This window comes from Sinohyriopsis cumingii, chromosome 4, assembly GCF_028554795.1.
Source record: "Sinohyriopsis cumingii isolate HCF-2022 chromosome 4, ASM2855479v2, whole genome shotgun sequence".
NCBI classification, from domain to species: domain Eukaryota; kingdom Metazoa; phylum Mollusca; class Bivalvia; order Unionida; family Unionidae; genus Sinohyriopsis; species Sinohyriopsis cumingii.
Genome location: NC_142964.1, coordinates 41473849 through 41491598, shown reverse-complemented (window position 1 = coordinate 41491598; position 17750 = coordinate 41473849). Strand labels below are relative to the sequence as shown.

At 40.8% G+C, this 17750-nt stretch overlaps 1 protein-coding gene across 1 annotated transcript in view; it reads left to right on the top strand.

Annotated features, from left to right (window-relative positions):
- The first annotated feature begins 5727 nt into the window (after positions 1 to 5727).
- The window catches only part of LOC149801042 (long-chain fatty acid transport protein 2-like), a 43805-nt gene continuing 31782 nt past the window's right edge, over positions 5728 to 17750 (top strand). Inside the window, exon 1 of the mRNA XM_089955083.1 lies at positions 5728 to 5795. Within this exon, the coding sequence (XP_089811209.1) occupies positions 5739 to 5795 (57 nt within the window). The 5' untranslated portion in view covers positions 5728 to 5738. The remainder of the gene's footprint in view (positions 5796 to 17750) is intronic.

The following is a 17750-nucleotide window of genomic DNA, read 5'->3' as shown; positions in this document are numbered from 1 at the left end:
TAGATATCGAATCGGACTCGATAAAATATTTGGATACATTAATAGCAGCAGAGAGGGTGGGACCTCAGCGAAGGCGTAATTGTGTAAAGCGCGTGCAGAAAAAATCAACAACGACAATGGAGTAACATTAATTGGAAATTCCGTAGAGATTTTCTCAGTAACGTCGACGCTTTTTTTTATTTCGGAAGAAGCTTATATTTTAAGCAAATGACGTTTCAAACAAGTGGTCTGTTCACCCTCTCTGCTGCTGGTTATTAGTAGTAGTGATTAGTTGTAGTGATTATTAGTTGTAGTGGTTATTAGTAGTAGTGATTAGTTGTAGTGGTTATTAGTAGTAGTGATTATTAGTAGTAGTGATTAGTTGTAGTGGTTATTAGTTGTAGTGATTAGTTGTAGTGGTTATTAGTTGTAGTGATTATTAGTAGTAGTGGTTGTTAGTAGCAGTGATTAGTTGTAGTGGTTATTAGTAGTAGTGATTAGTTGTAGTGGTTATTAGTTGTAGTGGTTATTAGTAATAGTGATTAGTTGTAGTGGTTATTAGTAGTAGTGATTATTAGTAATAGTGATTAGTTGTAGTGGTTATTAGTAGTAGTGATTAGTTGTAGTGGTTATTAGTAGCAGTGATTAGTTGTAGTGGTTATTAGTTATAGTGGTTATTAGTAGTAGTGATTAGTTGTAGTGGTTACTAGTAGTAGTGATTATTTGTAGTGGTTATTAGTAGTAGTGATTAGTTGTAGTGGTTATTAGTTGTAGTGGTTATTAGTAGTAGTTGTTAGTTGTAGTGGTTACTAGTAGTAGTGATTAGTTGTAGTGGTTATTAGTAGTAGTGATTATTAGTAGTAGTGATTAGTTGTAGTGTGTAACAAGATAACCGGGTGGGATATTTCGGATTAACAACAGAACACGTTTTGACGACACAGATATATGGTTTAATGTGGCGATTTATATGAGTAGTGGATGATGAAGATGTGTGCGTATTTATAATCCAAATATTGGATCTATTTAACAAAAAACGCACAGTTTCAAAGATGAAAAAAAATATACAAATAAATTTAGTTCAGTAACCCTAAAACACAGGATAAATGATTTCACAAATGATTCAATAATGGAAAGATGAATATAGTTCACTCAAATAGTAAACGATGTAAGTCTTTACACATAGTAAAAAATGTATTCGCTCAGGTAGCGAAATTATGTCACTAAACAAGAACGGATATACAATCTATCCTTCCAGTCCTGAATAATACACTGGGTCTTACTAACCCAAAATTAGCATACAGCTAAAAATACATGTGTGGAGATGCACTCCGTCACCCGCGCACCATATCCGCTCCACAGCTCCTCCGAATCAATTTCACAACCAATATAGACTCCGGACCCTCGGAATACTATGATCACTTTGAAATATTAGACCCTCCGGATACTTGAAATATTAGACCCTCCGGACCCCCTGGTCCTTTGACGGCTCTACAGCTGGGTCACCTTAGTCACTCTTGACATTCCGGACGCTAGACATTAGACGCTCCGGCACCTTAAACGCTCCGGACACACGGACGTTTCTACCCTCTTACAACACCGGACACCCCGGATATTCCTACCATCAAAAACTCACAGCCCTACAGCTGGAGTTGTGCGAATCCTTTAAGCAGGCCGCTTGCTGACAAAACCATTAGTATTGTAAAGGTCCTTTACATGTAGTAACGTATTTATACCTTTAGAATTTTCGTTATTCTTTATCAAAGGCACCTTGCACGTGTGGCACAGGACGAATCGTACTCACGATTTCGAAATACAATAGACCCTGATATAATCACCCTCGGGCATCATTGTACAGCGAAAAGAAACGAAACCCGAGTACATGTATTTAATTAACAACCTTTACACCATTCCGTGACATAGTGGTTATTAGTTGTAGTGATTATTAGTAGTAGTGATTAGTTGTAGTGGTTATTAGTAGTAGTGATTATTAGTAGTAGTGGTTATTAGTAGTAGTGATTATTAGTAGTAGTGATTAGTTGTAGTGGTTATTAGTTGTAGTGGTTATTAGTAGTAGTGATTATTAGTAGTAGTGATTAGTTGTAGCGGCTACTAGTAGTAGTGATTATTAGTAGTAGTGATTAGTTGTAGTGGTTATTAGTAGTAGTGATTATTAGTAGTAGTGGTTATTAGTAGTAGCTAGTCACATCAAAGTACTATTAGAACAGTAGCAATCTAAAATGAGAATTCTTAGCGCAAAATGAACTATGATCGATATGATACAGTTGAATCAGACCAGCGGGGGGGGGGGGGGGGGCGAACCGAATAGAACGAGTTGAGTTCACACGGTCCGTGAAACAGTTTGATATCGATCACATTTCATTTTGCGCTGAAATCCTAATTTTAGACTACTACTTGTGTCATCCTTGTGAATGGATTAAAGCAGAAGGCCAGAGTTCGGGACAGGTGTGTCATCATACATGACGCAGTAGTAAGAGAGCTTAATAATCGTGGGGATGGAGTGTATGAGTCCTATACAACGGTGCCTGGATTGAGAAACGTCAACAAGTCTAATGGAAAAACCAAAATGTTTAATAATTATGAAGTCCAAGTGAATCCTACATTAGAATTGTATGCTAACAGTGTTACACCATCAACTGATTCACCACCCATGAAAATGTATATGTACAAAAGAGCAAGAACACATATTTCCGTTTGTAGCGAAGTGATTTAATACACAATTCCCTAACAAATTTATATTTTTCTACATAATCCTGGTCCTTTTAACCCCCAAAATTTAACAATCTCCTCCTGATATTGTGAATGTTTTTGTTCTTCTTTTTAATGTTTACAGTCCCACTAGTGATACACATATGTCACTCTTCTTCTATTTTAATTTTTGCAGTCCCACTAGTGATACACATATGTCACTCTTCTTTTTTAATGTTTACAGTCCCACTAGTGATACACATATGTCACAACTCATCAGGTTTGCTTTGGTCATTCTGCAGTGATATATAAAGTACAGTACTTTCTTGCACATATCACAGGGGCTGCAGGGACTCAGCTGATATAACAATGGACTCGTGAGCATACGGTTACGGGTTCCATTAGCACCATGCCATTAACTGTGATTGGCTAGTGGTGTGTCCTTCGGCGGGCACTTTGCTATATTTACCCAAACACGCTATAACCTTCACATGATGATGTGCCATAGAAACACAAATCCGGACACAGACATGATGTAAGTAAGAATGAGCCATGAAAACAAAAACAAAACAAAAAACTGTGCTAGGTTGGCTGATGAGTGCACGTATCATTAGAATAGAATATTATAGGTACTAAACAGAAGCTGTTGTTGTTATTCTGGGGTTTAACGCCATTTTTCAGCACAAGATATGCTATGCATGGCGGCCAGTATTAATGGTGGAGGAAGAACCCGGGAAAACCCCAGGAAGAACCACCGACCCGCGAGAAGCTACTGGCAAGCTTTCTTACATACCCACGTTGGCCTAAACAGAAGTAGAAAGGTTGCAAAATATACTGTAATAAAACTACTTTTTAATAAAATGCCATTTAGTTCTTTAATGCATTGTCTAAAAACAATATTGTCAGTTTAGGTATTTATTTCTTATAATTACTTTTCCAGTTAAACAATCATAAACATTGACAATTTGAATGTTAAAGAAAGAATGAAAATAAATAAATATTGTTAGGAATTCTGGAAATTAATTATTATGGTCATTATTATTATAACTAACAGAAAAATAGTTAATCTTTACACACCGGTACTATAATTGTACAGTTTTTCAACAGTCATATTAAAAAGATCACTCACTGAATAAATTATACAGCAAAATTTAGAATTTATAGGTAACGCGACACATCTGAAATCATGAATATAATCACTTATAATTTTACCATATTCTTTTTTGCAATGACAATTGTGAAAAGTAAAAAATAAAATGTATTATTTACTATGTAATCTAATTCAATGGTCCCCAACCTGTGGGCCGTTGAGACACCAATCGCTGGGGGGGGGGGGTATTACTAGGGGTTTGCGAATTAACATACCTTCACAGACTTAAAAGTACAGCACCTTCGCAGACCTAAAAGTAAAACTATGAACATGCAAGGATCCGCGATATTGTTTTGAAGTTTAGAAGGGCTCATAATCGATAACGTTGGGAAGCACTAATCAATTTAATAATTAATGGCTCAAGACACACAAAATCAAATCAGTATTCTCTCTCCCCCATATATATATATATATATATATATATATATATATATATATATATATATATATATATATATATATATATATATATATGGTGTGTGTGTATGTGTGTGCGCGCTAGCGCGCGTGTATGCAGATAACGCACTTGGTCATTGATGCGGCCCACGTCGTTCTTTCATGGAGTCAATCATCTTTTCCATCAGATTACATGATGTTAGGGTTGCTGGGGACATATTTTTTTAAGAAATGTAAACACGGGGGTGGGGGATCATGCCTACTCTTAACCATTTACCATATTAAACTAACTCAAAAGAAAGCTCGATTTTCATATATCAATTGATGAGAACTTGGAAATATGCAATCAAGTGTGACTTACTCGGATTTTAGGAATTTGTATGCCAATTACGATGAAATGTTTTCGAGCGTTCTGCATTAATTACCGTGCTTTCATACACATTTGCTTGGCCAGAAAGTATAAATGTAAATCGATTAGCCACAATTTTGACCAAGTTGACTTGTTGGTACCGGGCCTGCGTAAGAGCCGGGAACAGGACATTATGCTCTTCGCCCTTATTCGTTCTGTCGCAAACGTCCACGCTTTGTTATTTTACTTTCGCAATATCACTTAAACGTGGGATGTCCAACAATTTCAACTGTTCTCGAACTTCATTCCAAACTTAACCACAAAAGTAGTGCGCGGAAAAAAGGTTCTACACTACATCATTTAAGCAAAACCCAACAAGTCTTATAGTAGCCTAAATGAAGGATTGTTCGGACTCTTTCAGCAGTCAAATAGTGGGCAACACGCCTGCCAGTCGCGCGAAATAGTGGCGGATCGAATCTAATTCTTACCAATATATTTTGTGATCGCATTGTGTTTTCGTTTCCTTGACGATGAGTTCTACACTCTCTACTTTAAGTTTATGAGTTTTAAAATTAATTTGGCTTACATAAAATTGCTACCTAAACTTGTTATGGCTTCTTATGAATTTTGTACATGTAAAATAATATAAAAAAGAATTATAAATATGCGTTGTAGTTGCTCTCTGTTCTGATTTTTTATTTTGTAACATTTTTATTAAAGAGTCAGGTAATAAAACACCATCGACATACAGACTTACATATACAATAAGGAATATTTTAAGTCATGTATTGTGATATTTCGTGACAAGACAGGCATCTTAAAAATTGAAACTGATAGCCTCGGCTGAATAGAAATATGTGTTATTGTCGCGGACTTTCCAATAAAGTCAATATCTCATATCAGGGACCCGTTTGACGGAGTGACCTAAGGGCCGCACCACCTTTGTCATCTTTAACGACATCTTTTGACGCCAATCACTTTGCGGGTGGGCCGCATGCAACCCGCGGGCCTTGTGTTTGATACCCCTGCCCTAGATATATTATATGCTGTGCAAAGCCTATCATGTGCTATACATAAAAGCAACAAAAAACAAGTATCTCATTAACAGCGTACAAGGTGCATCATGTGAATATTGTATATAGGTCAACATGTAAGTGCATGCTAACACTTTATGGCGAAGTGTGGATCTCGGGGAACCTAGCTACTGGTAAACAGGTAAGATCGCGATGTTACTGAATAGTTAGAACAGGAACTTCTGTTAAAAAAAAAATAAAATAAGGCAGGGGAGGAAATGCTACAGAAATTACCAACATTCCAAATAATAAATTGCGTGCCATCGCTGTTCGGAACAGATCTCTAACGTGACCGAATTCCATTTTGACAAACTGTTAGACTTAATATGAAATTCTTCTTGCCAAGTCAAGATGTGGGATGTAAATCACGGGGATGTCAGGGTCAACGGGACCTAGTGAAATTCGGTAGATCCTGTAGGCTGAGGGAACGTTTGTTAGCCCCCTATGAATTTGTTTCATAAATGGATATTTCAGAGCTTTAATCTAGTTCTGATGCATCGACTAGGTCATTTTCGAGCCTTGCCGTTTTCACTTTCTGTTGTTTTAAGGGTGGATTGGGCGGCTTTTAATGTATAAAAGTACTTTGATGGAGAGCTTTTATAGTTTTATAGGTAACCTCTCTCTCTCTCTCTCTCTCTCTGTGTGTGTCATTCGAGCAAGCGCGCCTTTATATGCATTCATCTATATTAAGTTTGTATTTGTCGGTCTGTTTGTGTGCCTATCTTTAATTTACATAACTATTATTAAACAATTTATCCTTGCTATTTGTGTATTTGCTTTATCAAATTATCACACTTACTCGTGTGGCAGCTAACTGAATTAGATCGTGTGTATATGTGTGTGTGTGTGTGTGTGTGTGTGTGTGTGTGTGTGATTAGGATTTTTAACGTAGCCCTTAACAATTTTTCAGTCATATCGCTACGATGTATGAAGTGTGGCAGTTTATGGTGATGTCTAGCACTGGGAAATCATGCCGCAGACAAGTAGCATTATGTCCCAAACATGCATATTATCCTGACACCAGGCCGACCAGTCCTAACACTAACCTCTTAATGCTGAGCGCCAAGCGAGGCAGCTGTTAGTACCATTTTTGTAAGCATTTGGTATGACACGGCCGGGGTTCGAACCCACGACCTCATGCTTCCGAGATCATGGGAGTAGTTAATAGGGTTAGTTTAGTGTCAATGGAAATTCCAGTCAAAAGGTCATGGGCACGTTTATTGTCAAGGGGAATTAAACATGGGGAATATAGGGCATGTATAGCGCCAAGGAAAATTGAGGGGGGGTTGTATAGGGACAATAGAAATGGAACAGGTGAGGCGACGTCACGGTACTGGACATTGGTAACAATGTAGCAAGGGTTTGACCTGAATAAACGCTACTCTAGGGAGAGATAAAACAGTAGAGATATAGACATAGACATATATAACGCATACAACACATAGACATAGATTGATGAACATTAAATACATATATGGCATAGAGAATAAATATATTTCGAGGCATATAAGTGGCCGTGAAAAGGGGCTTTGGTTCCATTTTTTGTAAAAGTCACGCCGTCAACATAGAGGGCATCGTATAGGTCTTCTTCTCTTCCTCAAACATCTTCTGACTTGTGGACCGTAGATGAGGACTCTCTTCCGACAGTCTTGTCTCTCCACATAGATTCTTCTTTTCCAAACGATCGTATCGGTGATCCGGATGATTGTCCATGACGATCTGACATACATGGATAAGTCCGTACGGAACAGCATCGACTATAAGATGGTAGATGATTCAACATTAGTCCACATCTTGTGACGAAAAAGGTGAAGGGACTGAAGTGAACCGTTGTTATTTATAGTGGATGAGCGGATCGAAACGGATTGAGGTTTTTCACCAATCCGAATGCGAGTTACAAAATTCAGTCACAGTACAGAGTCTGTCGTCCGATCCGAAGAGAGCTGCCTGTGACGTCTCATTCCCTATATAGATGCGCTAGAGACTATTCGCATTGAATCAATGCGACAAAGTTTTCAAACATGACGGAAACTAAGAAGAGGACGCATTGGAGTGCACCGGTTGTGGAGACGAGAATCGATGGCATAGCACCGGCTACCCAAGTCAACGCAGTCTTACTTCCACAAGAGACCGATTTTAATTGGAATTTGGTAGATTTTCTCTCTTCGCAAGAATTTGTTCCGGTACAGTACTTTCGCCACCTTCTTCTTTACCACACATCGAAGATTTTAAATAAAGTCAGAAAGAAGAATTGGAGAAATTTTTATAGCAGCTGAAAGAAGCAGAACCAGCTTTCTCCTTCAACAGCAACAGCAAGAACAAGATGCAAGACGAAGGAAACGACAGGAAGAAGACGCATCAGCAGAGAAGAAACAAGATCTAGGAGAATAGGAGAACAGTGAAAGTCAAACGATGACGGTACTGTTGGATGTTTTGGAAGAATTAAGGAGTCTGAGCCAAACAGCCCAACCTTGTTACTACATCTGAGATATCAGCCCTAATGATTTCTACCACATCATCATCGACACGAGCACGTCCAGGAGTAGGCCTTGGCGGTGGCAAAGGCTTAAGGCAGTTAAAGCTCATTGCTTCCTGTTCCTGAGTTTAAAAAACAACACCTAACGGTCCTTTTCAAGGCCACTCACCTCTCTCGAAAAGAAATAGCATTCATTTTGCCAAAATCAATTAAAACTCAAAATTCCTTTTTTGCCCCATGACGTACGTGTGTGAGTACGTGTGTGTAGGTCCATGTCCTAAAAAATCAAAACCAAGAGACACTTACGTTTTCTGTCTGGTCTATTCTGGTACAAATGTTACAGTCTCGCTCACAACACAACACTTTAAAAAGTACATTGACTACTGTGTGTTTGTTCACTCTCTCTCTCTGTTTTTGGTAACAAAAATTCTTCACTTTCACAAGTTTTCCATCTCTTCTTCCTCACTCTTTCCTCGTCTTCTTTTCTCCTCTTGTTTCTCTTTCTGTACATGTCTGGGTTCTTCCTTTCGTGAGGGTACCTCTTCTTCCTGTTCTGAAGCTCTATCTTCCTCTTGCGCTTGTTGTTTGTTTAGAGCATTATGAAGACCAATGTCCTTTCTCTTGACACTGATAACAGGTTTCTTGACTTTTCTCTCTTCTGACACCTGTCTTGGTTTTTTGACGATCTGGACACTCTGTTGCATAATGCCCTATCTTCTTACAGACATAGCAAGTATCTTGACCTTTATCTCGAAAGGAGGGGGAGTAGTCCGTCGGCTTGTCTGAAGAAAACTTTCGTACGACACCTCACTAAGCTCTGATCAGAAGTGTGGGCTCTTCCATCGTTCTGGTCGGTTTGAGAGTGAAATGAATATTGGAAGGGAAGACAATAGTCTGACATGGATATAGGGAAACATGGCGTTTAAAATTTAGTAATTTGACTTTTTGCAGTCAAGATGAAACCTTCGCATCATTTTCTGGAGAAAAGAGAAGAAAGTAAGAGGAAGAAACGTGAATTATCGCCTACCACAGTATCTGACGTCTTGGCTCAAATTCATGTCAGTGATTTTGAAGATGAATGAGTGAGCCAGAATACAGACCCAGAGAGTCTACACCCAGCCAAAGTCCACTATTAACTCATCAAAAGTACTACCACATTCGAGAGACGGAAAAGTGCTCCTCTAGAAACATTTAAAACTACGGCTTACACATACACGGTGACGTTTAACGATTTCAAGTCCGAAGTACCGTTGGAGAAAGCAGAGGGTTTCATCACCGAGGTGTGAGATTCTTTACTCATTGCCCTCACTGCCGCAAGGTTCTTGGAGGACGTGAAAAAATATTTCGAGGACCGAACACGCTAGCCGATTTCGCCCAATGGATCTTAGACTCCATCAACGAGACGTGGAGCCAAGAGGACAAGGAATGTTACGGAGATTAACATCGCCAAGCGACGGTAATGGCTCGCAATTTCTCGGGATACGATGGAGAGTTTCTTTTGAAATACTATACGGAACAAAGTACCGAACGTCCTAAAGTCACTTTAAACGAAGCGAAAATCATTTCCATGCAAGTGGGACGAATACAGTTTAAAGATTCGATGAGTTACTTAACCATGCCTTTGAATCAAATGCCTAAAGCGTTTGGAATGACAGAAATGATCAAAGGCTATTTTCCTCACTTTTTCAATACCGAAGCCAGTCAATACTCCGTTCTCCCCCATTTGCCTGAGGCTCACTACTACGACCCGACAACATGCGCACCGAACAACGAGAAGCTATCTACGCTTGGTACCAGACTCATGTCTCGGACACCTTCGACTTTCAGGAAGAAATGTTAAAGAATTCTCGTTCTCACGTGGATATTTTACGGCGTTGCTGTGGAAAATTTCGAGAATTATTCGGAAGGATCAATCCTTTGAAAGAAGCCTGCACCATTGCCAAAGCGTGTTCCTTAGTGTACCGCCAACGAATCATGCCTGAAAACACCATGGCGGTCATAAGTCCGCAAACGACGAACTTTGTCAAACGTCCATACTCGGTCAAAGCCCTACTCTGGTTACATTACTTGTGCGACAAGGAAGACCAATGGATCCAACATGCCCACAACGGGTGAGGCGAAAAGACCATCGGAAGGTATTGGGTGGATGGCTGGCACTTACAAAACCCTCAGATCTTGATCGAGTTTATCGGGTGCTTTTTTAACGGATGTCACCTCTACTACCCTCAATGTGACACCAACAATCAGTTTTTACAACGAACCATGGATGGCCTGTATCAGGCCACTTGTCAGAGTTAGAACAGCAAGGATAGCAAGAGGTTGAAATGTGAGAACACGAGTACGATCACCGTTTGAAAACCGATCCCGAGTTTAAACTCATCGTGGAAAGTTATAAGTTGGTGTACCCTCTGAACCCGCGGAAAAGTTTGTAAGGAGGACAGACGAATGCCACCTGTTTGCTGTACCACGCCGACGAGGAGAAAGGAAAAAAAATCAAATACTTGGATAGGTGTTCGCTGTATCCTTATGTGTGCAAATATCGTCGCTTTCCCATAGGGCACCTGCATTTGCTGACCCAACACATCTACCAGGACAACATTCAACAATACAAAGGATTGATTTAATGTAAAGTCTTGCCTCCCACCGACTTGTACCATCCCGCTTTACCGCACCACTGCCAAGGAAAACTGATGTTTCCCTTGTGCCGTTCTTGAGCCGAAACGTGCAGCCAAGAGAGATCTTGTCAGCACACCCAGGAAGAACTCGCCATGACGGGAACCTGCGTCAGCGAGGAATTCTTTAAAGCTCTAGACCTGGGATACCAACTGTTACAAGTGTACGAAATTTACCACTTTCCCAAGACAGAATACTACCATAGGTGGATGCCTTTATGAAAATGAAGCAAGAAGCCAGTAGCTATCCTTCCTGGTGCCACAATACCGAAGACCAATACTGGGAGCAGGAAGGCATCACTTTAGACCACATTGAGAAAAAGGAAGGAAGGCGATCATTTGCCAAAGTGATGTTAAATTGCTTGTGGGGAAAAATGGCACAACGACCGTGTTTAGCCACGACTTAGTATTTGACAGAACCTTTCCGCTACTTCCATATGATTCACGACAAAACCAAATACGTGAAACACGTAGACGTGCTTCTTTAAGACTTGATCTTAGTTAATTACGAAGAAGAACTGGATTTTGTAGAAGCCGACGAATTTGGAAATGTCATCATTACGGCTTATGTGACAGCCCATGCTCGCTTAAAAGTTTTAATACTGTTAGATCATATGCTGTATTTTGACATGGACATATCGATCGCCTGGATCACTGTTACCTTAAAATCGAAGAAGACCGTTTAGGAGCCTGGACAGACGAGCACCCCGAAAATAATATTCTAAGTTGTGCTAGTGGCGGTCCTAAATGTTACGGCTATGAACACCGGGACAAACAAAGAGAAGTGCACGCCGAGTATAAAGTGAAAGGATTGACTCTCAATTATCGCACCAGTCGAGTGGTGAACTTTGGTGTGCTGAAAGAAGCTTTGCAGTCTGGACAGAATTGAAACTTTAAAGTCACCACCTACGAACCTGAAAAGACTGTACGTTTACCTAGTCCCCAAATTCTCAGTCGACCTTTGGGAAAAGGGCATCAAAATCGGGTACTAGAAGAGAGTTAATCTTCCCAATCACTTCACTTTGCCGTACGGACACATCGATATTGGTCAGCATATAAATAGGGGCAACGTCCAAGACCGATAGTTAATAGTAACTACAAAGACCAATCGAGAAAGATGAATCCTTTTAAATAGACACCATTCAAGTCCGGTGATTATCAAGTGGAGTGAGATGCTGTGCCTTGCGATGAGAGCGATGCCTAAGTAAACTCCTGCTGATTTCACCATACCTTATTGAAATGAGCATGTGAAAGACGAATATTCGTTCCCTGTGCTTTTGCCTGAATAATGCAACTTTGAAAATCGATTCCAAACCGTCCAAGGAAAGTGTCCCAACTATCCGAGAAGACATACCCCCGAATAATTAGTCAGAGACGTATTTATCTACTTGGACGAAGGTCATAAGGTCAGGTGCTTCAGTTGCTGTGTGCCACTTCACGTATTGGAGCAGATAGATTCGCCTTACCTGGAACATGCTCGATGGTCTCCGAATCGTCACTACCTATCTTTAGTGGGACGACCTCAGTAATATCTGGATGGATACGTTACAAGATAACATTTGTGGTTTGCCTGTGGAGTTGAGAGAACTCATTTACCGAGAGTTAGTCAAAATACAAGTGAATCGCAACCTCAAAATCGTTTCTCCATTTCTAAACTGAGCTCTTTTCTTAAGTAACCGAAGACTGGTTATGGGATGAAACTACTTCATTCACAAATATAAACAAGGCTACTGGCCACGATCCATCGATTCCTGATTCTTAGAGGACAGTGAATGGATGCTTTACAAGATAATATTCGTTGTTTGCCTGTGGAGTTGAGATAAAGCATTTACCGAGTGTTGGTCAAAATAAAAGTTCAACGCAAAGAACTATTGAATAAGTTACATCACCGATGTTTAAACCACTGTTACCTTAACGCTTTAAGAGGACTGATTCAGATGAACGTTTTCCAGTGGTCAGGCACTTTTACACTGGACATGGGCGAGAAGGATTGGCTTGTTGTGACTGGTTGCCTCCGACAAAAAAGAGGTATAAAAACGGGCTACCATGCCACCGCCTTTATCAGTGGTGATACAACACATTCTGTGAAAAGAAATCAATGAGAGTATTCAGACGGTGGAGGATTAACAACACTTTTTTATGAGAACTGTGTCCATTGAACTGGGGTCGTCGTGTGGTGTGTGTCTTAGTGACTTCCTTTCTGGGATTTCGTTTACCAGCCGATTCCTTGTGGGCTCTTTACGAACAGTACTTACCACCAAATATAACACGAAAGTGGTCCCTTTAAATGTCCACGCGAGACTCATTATTTTATAAACCTTGCGTTTTCATCTGGATTCTTCACAACTGCTACGGGAAAAAAAGGTTTGTCAACTTTTAGGTACTGAAGATGTGTACGACGATGTGTGTGTAGCTTGTGACTTACACCCTCACTGGACCGATGTACATGACTGGAAAAGCTGGGGTCTCGAGGTTTGGACCAAAGAAGTGGCCAATTATGCCCATGAGTTGTGATCCTAATTCAAACATCCAGTAAAAAGTAACTTTTAAACCTGTGTTAGTGACACTGCTTGAAGAAGAACCCAACACCAATGAAAACCACCCCCTTGAGGACAGGACTGTCGTGGACATTCCCGAAAGGACATTCCGGGAGGACACCTGCGTGCCAAATGCTGAGACTGTAAGAGCATTACACTGTCCCTATTACACCTTTGTTACCAAAATCATGTTGTACATTCACTTGTTTATATTCCACTTTGATCGTTGCGATGTGTATTTTATAGCTGTATTTAACCATTTGGCTTTTATGTATTTTTGTCTTTCCTGTTGTTCAATTTAAAAAAAAGATCAATAAATGTGTGCTGAAGAAAAGTACAAAAACTCTTGTCTGTCTTCGTTTCAAAATAGATACTCCCTGCACTATGGCTAACTCTGCTGTCTCTGATCCCTCTTTATCCTCTTTTAAAGTCATCGACGAACACTTAGATCGTGCTAGTTGGGAGGTCTTGTATCTTCGCCATCCCATTAACATGTTAATTGTCAGAACCAGAAGTTCATGCAAAGCCGAATTTGTCAAAAGGTTTGATCGAATATAAACATCATTTGATCGATCGTCCACCTCATTTGATGAAACAATAGAAACATGTGTCTCCGAGAACGTATCCTCCTGCTGTGACACCCTCCTCCTTTTTATCTGCAGTGGCAGCTGCTCACAAAGTGCCTGCCACCGAAATCAAAATCCAAGAGAGATCGGGCATGTTTCAGAGTTTACTGGATTTGTCCAAGCAAGAACTGTCCCGATTTAGTCCGTTGAGAACCCGTCCACGACGCGTGATGTCTGTCACCAAATTGATCCGACGTAAAGTCAATAACTGGCGACGCTTTCCAGTATAACAAAGATCCGAGACAAAGAATGGGAATCAGTGTTTTGTGTTCCTGAACACCCAAAGATGCCCCCTCAACGAAATGCACACCGTCACCATCGCCATTCTTCTGTCCAGAAAGGGAAAGGAAAACGATATGGACAGTCTCATCATCTGAAAAAAAATGTTCAGCCAAGCATTGACGTCACTACCAGAAAAGTCACTATCGTCCGAAGAAAAGGAGAAGCCAGCAAAGGGGAGGATTTTTTAGCATAGAACATATGGCCAACCAGTTTAACAACAAGATAAAAGGACGCGTGTCAAGCCATGGACAGCAGTGCATTTGGTGTGTGCATTTTGTGTGTGCTCCTGAAAACCCAAAGATATCCCCTCAAAGAAATACACACCGTCACCATAGTCGTTCTCCTGACCAAAAAAGAAAAGGAAAAACAAAAGGACAGTCTCGTCATCCGAAAAAACGCTTAGCGAAGCATCGACGTCACACCCAGAAAAGACACAGTTATCCAAAGAAAAAGAGGAGCAACCAAAGGGGAGGAATCTTTCGCGATTTTGGAAAACACATGTCTCCTTTTGACGGAGAAATATCCCAAAAAAGATAAAAGGGTGTGTGCCAAGGAAAGGACGTCAATTTTCTTTGGGTGTGTGCCCTGGAACCAACAAAGATGTCACCCCCCCCAGGAAATAATCTTCACTCCCCAATGGAAAAAAGGAAAGGATTTCCTATTCTTTTAGCCAAACATGGGGACATGTTGTCCGTCCTGTCCAAAGGTTCTCCACCCATACGAAAAATCATCATTCAAACAGCCTCTAAATGTGTCATTGGTACCAGGAGCGAATGTCGTCTGACTGTCTTGAAAGGCACGATACCTTAAAGTGTCTCCACATCAGAAAAAAATGCTTAGCCAAACATACACACGTTCTTCACGAAATGGTTCAAAAGAAAATGCCCATCCGTCAAGAGAAAATGATATCGGTCCAACACGGAGGATTTTTACCCATGTTAGCACCACTTGCCGAAGCAATAGTAGGGCCTGCGCTGGGACTCCTGGGAGGTATTTTACCCACACTTCCAGGAAGATAAAGGGGATATCTGGGATTAAAAGATAATAGACTTGACCATTGAAAACTGATGGATGGACGAAAACTGGCTTTAGTGCCTTACGAACAAATGGATGGCTTTCCATCGTTTATAAGACGAACGGACCATGCATTTACCTCCCAATCCTCATTTGACCGAGATGGGCCAGTTACAACACGAATCACAATCGTTGATGGATCGCAGCGATTTCGCAGAAACGGAAAAATCGCAAAGGTACGGTCAACTGTTGCAACGACTGCAACTCTTTTACCTGAAAGCTTTAGACAAAACAGCTCAACCAGCTCTGAAAGACTTTAAAACCTACTGCCACCACTTTCAGCGGCGGCCAAGACGGACACAGTGCCACGAATGCCTTAGAAAGAAGAGGTACGAGAAGTCTTTCAAACACCGTCAGCAGTTCACATTTCTAGTAAGATCACAGCGTCCTTGTTACTCCTTCCCCCGTACTCTCCAACCAGAAGAACTTACAGTTTTGGTCAAAAAATTATATCCAATCCTCGTTCGACAGAAGTGAAAAAGAAAAATGGGAATCCAGAATTGAATAAAGAAACGAAGACCAAAGTCATCCCATTACCACCACCCCACCGCCACCACTACCCTCAACTTCTACTCCCATGGCACGTCGGACAAGTAAAGGTGTTTCCAAACCACCATTTTGTACCATCAAATGCAGCATCAGCGAAGAGTGATGAGCATTTACGATCCAGCCCATCCTGCGGGTTACGGAGATCAGATATTGTATCGTGCTGCCAAAGCCGGTCTGAAAAGTCTCCGTTTACCTCAAGTGCAGCGATGGTTACAATAACAAGCCACTTACATTCTTACACAAATCTATTTGACGAAAATTGTATAGACGTCGCACCCGAGTGGATGGTATCGATCATCAATGGCAAGACGATTTAGCCGGTGTCTCTCCATTGAGCACCTACAATCGTTGGTACAAATATTTGTTTTGTGCCATCGACGTCTTTTCCAAATTTGTCTTGATCATGCAATAAACTTCCAAATCAAGCAGTGAGTTAGTGCGAGCCCGCAAACTGGTGCTGAAACAAAGCGGTTGCCACCATCTTCGATGGTAAACCGACAAAGGCACCGAATGTCTGAAACCAGCTTTCCAAAAGGAATTGAAGAAAATACACATTCGTTTGTTCACCACCAATAATCCCGAAACCAAAGCCAGTACCGTGGAACGTTTTCCACACACTTTGAAAGAACGCATGTGGTAATATTTTACGCATCAACACACTCTCAAGCACATCAACATCGCACCGCCCCATGTCCAAGCGTACAACCAATCTTACCATCGGAGCAACGGATATTTTCCTCTAAGAAGTGACTCCGGACAAAGAAGTGACTGCTTTTGAGCGTTTGTTTTGTATGTCCCCGACGGTGACAGAAAATTGGAGTGTTATCAACATGAGATTGTTTGCGCATTGGCAAAATCAAACGCAATTTCGACAAAGATTACTTATCCAACTGGACCACCAAATTGTTTTGTGTCATTGAACGAGTGCGTGGCCGTCATCCTGCCGAAAATAAATTGGATGACATGAACGGGGAAGTGTTTATAGCAAAATTTTGCTTGCCCGAGTTGCAACGTGTGACTAAAAATGAAGACGAAGTTTTCCACATCGAAAGCATTCTCGAAAGAAGTACCCGTAAATTTGGACAACTCCGCGTCAAAGAAGTCAAAGCACCTTGGAAACGATATCTTCCCAGTTTTGATTCTTGGATCGACGCTTCGCAAGTCATCGACTATAAAAAGAAGTGACCATCATCCCTTCAACACAGCCTTAACCGCTACTACAACCGTAGTGACCATCCCTTCACCCAGTTCTTTTCTGCAAGATCTACAAAAGCAACCCTTGTGGGTATGGTGAGGAGAACGTGTGCTTAATCGCAAATCGTCTTTTTCTGCCCAGTCTTTGTGGTGTAATCGTTGCACCATTGCCAATTTGAGTTTGCAACAAGGAGACAAACAATTGTGGACCATTTTACTGAGCAATTGCATCGGTTACCTTTTCCCCAATCCTTCTCTGAAATACTCCTCAAACGGGAACAATGGGAGTCTTGTGTCCAACGTCAGTCACAACTCCAACAGTCACCACAAGAACAATCCTCTTTTAGACACTCCTCTCACTTCGAGTGTCCCATCGGAAAACAGCAGAACCTCTGTAAATATTAATAACAACAACCAATTGTTCTTAACCGTACCCAGTGACAGTGCCATGGAGGTGTTTTCAAACAACTTTTCGTATTGTTACACGGCCAAATTACCTCTGGCCATCCAGTTAGATCACGAAGCCCATTGGGAAGTGGCTTTCGTGGAAATGATTTACTATACACAAATCAAAAACATCACTAAAACTCAAAACACTTTCCAGGTCGAAATTCTGAACGTCCAATTGCAAGAAGAGATGAATAAAATCGGGTTTTCGGGTGACATAAAGTTAGCAAGCAATTCATC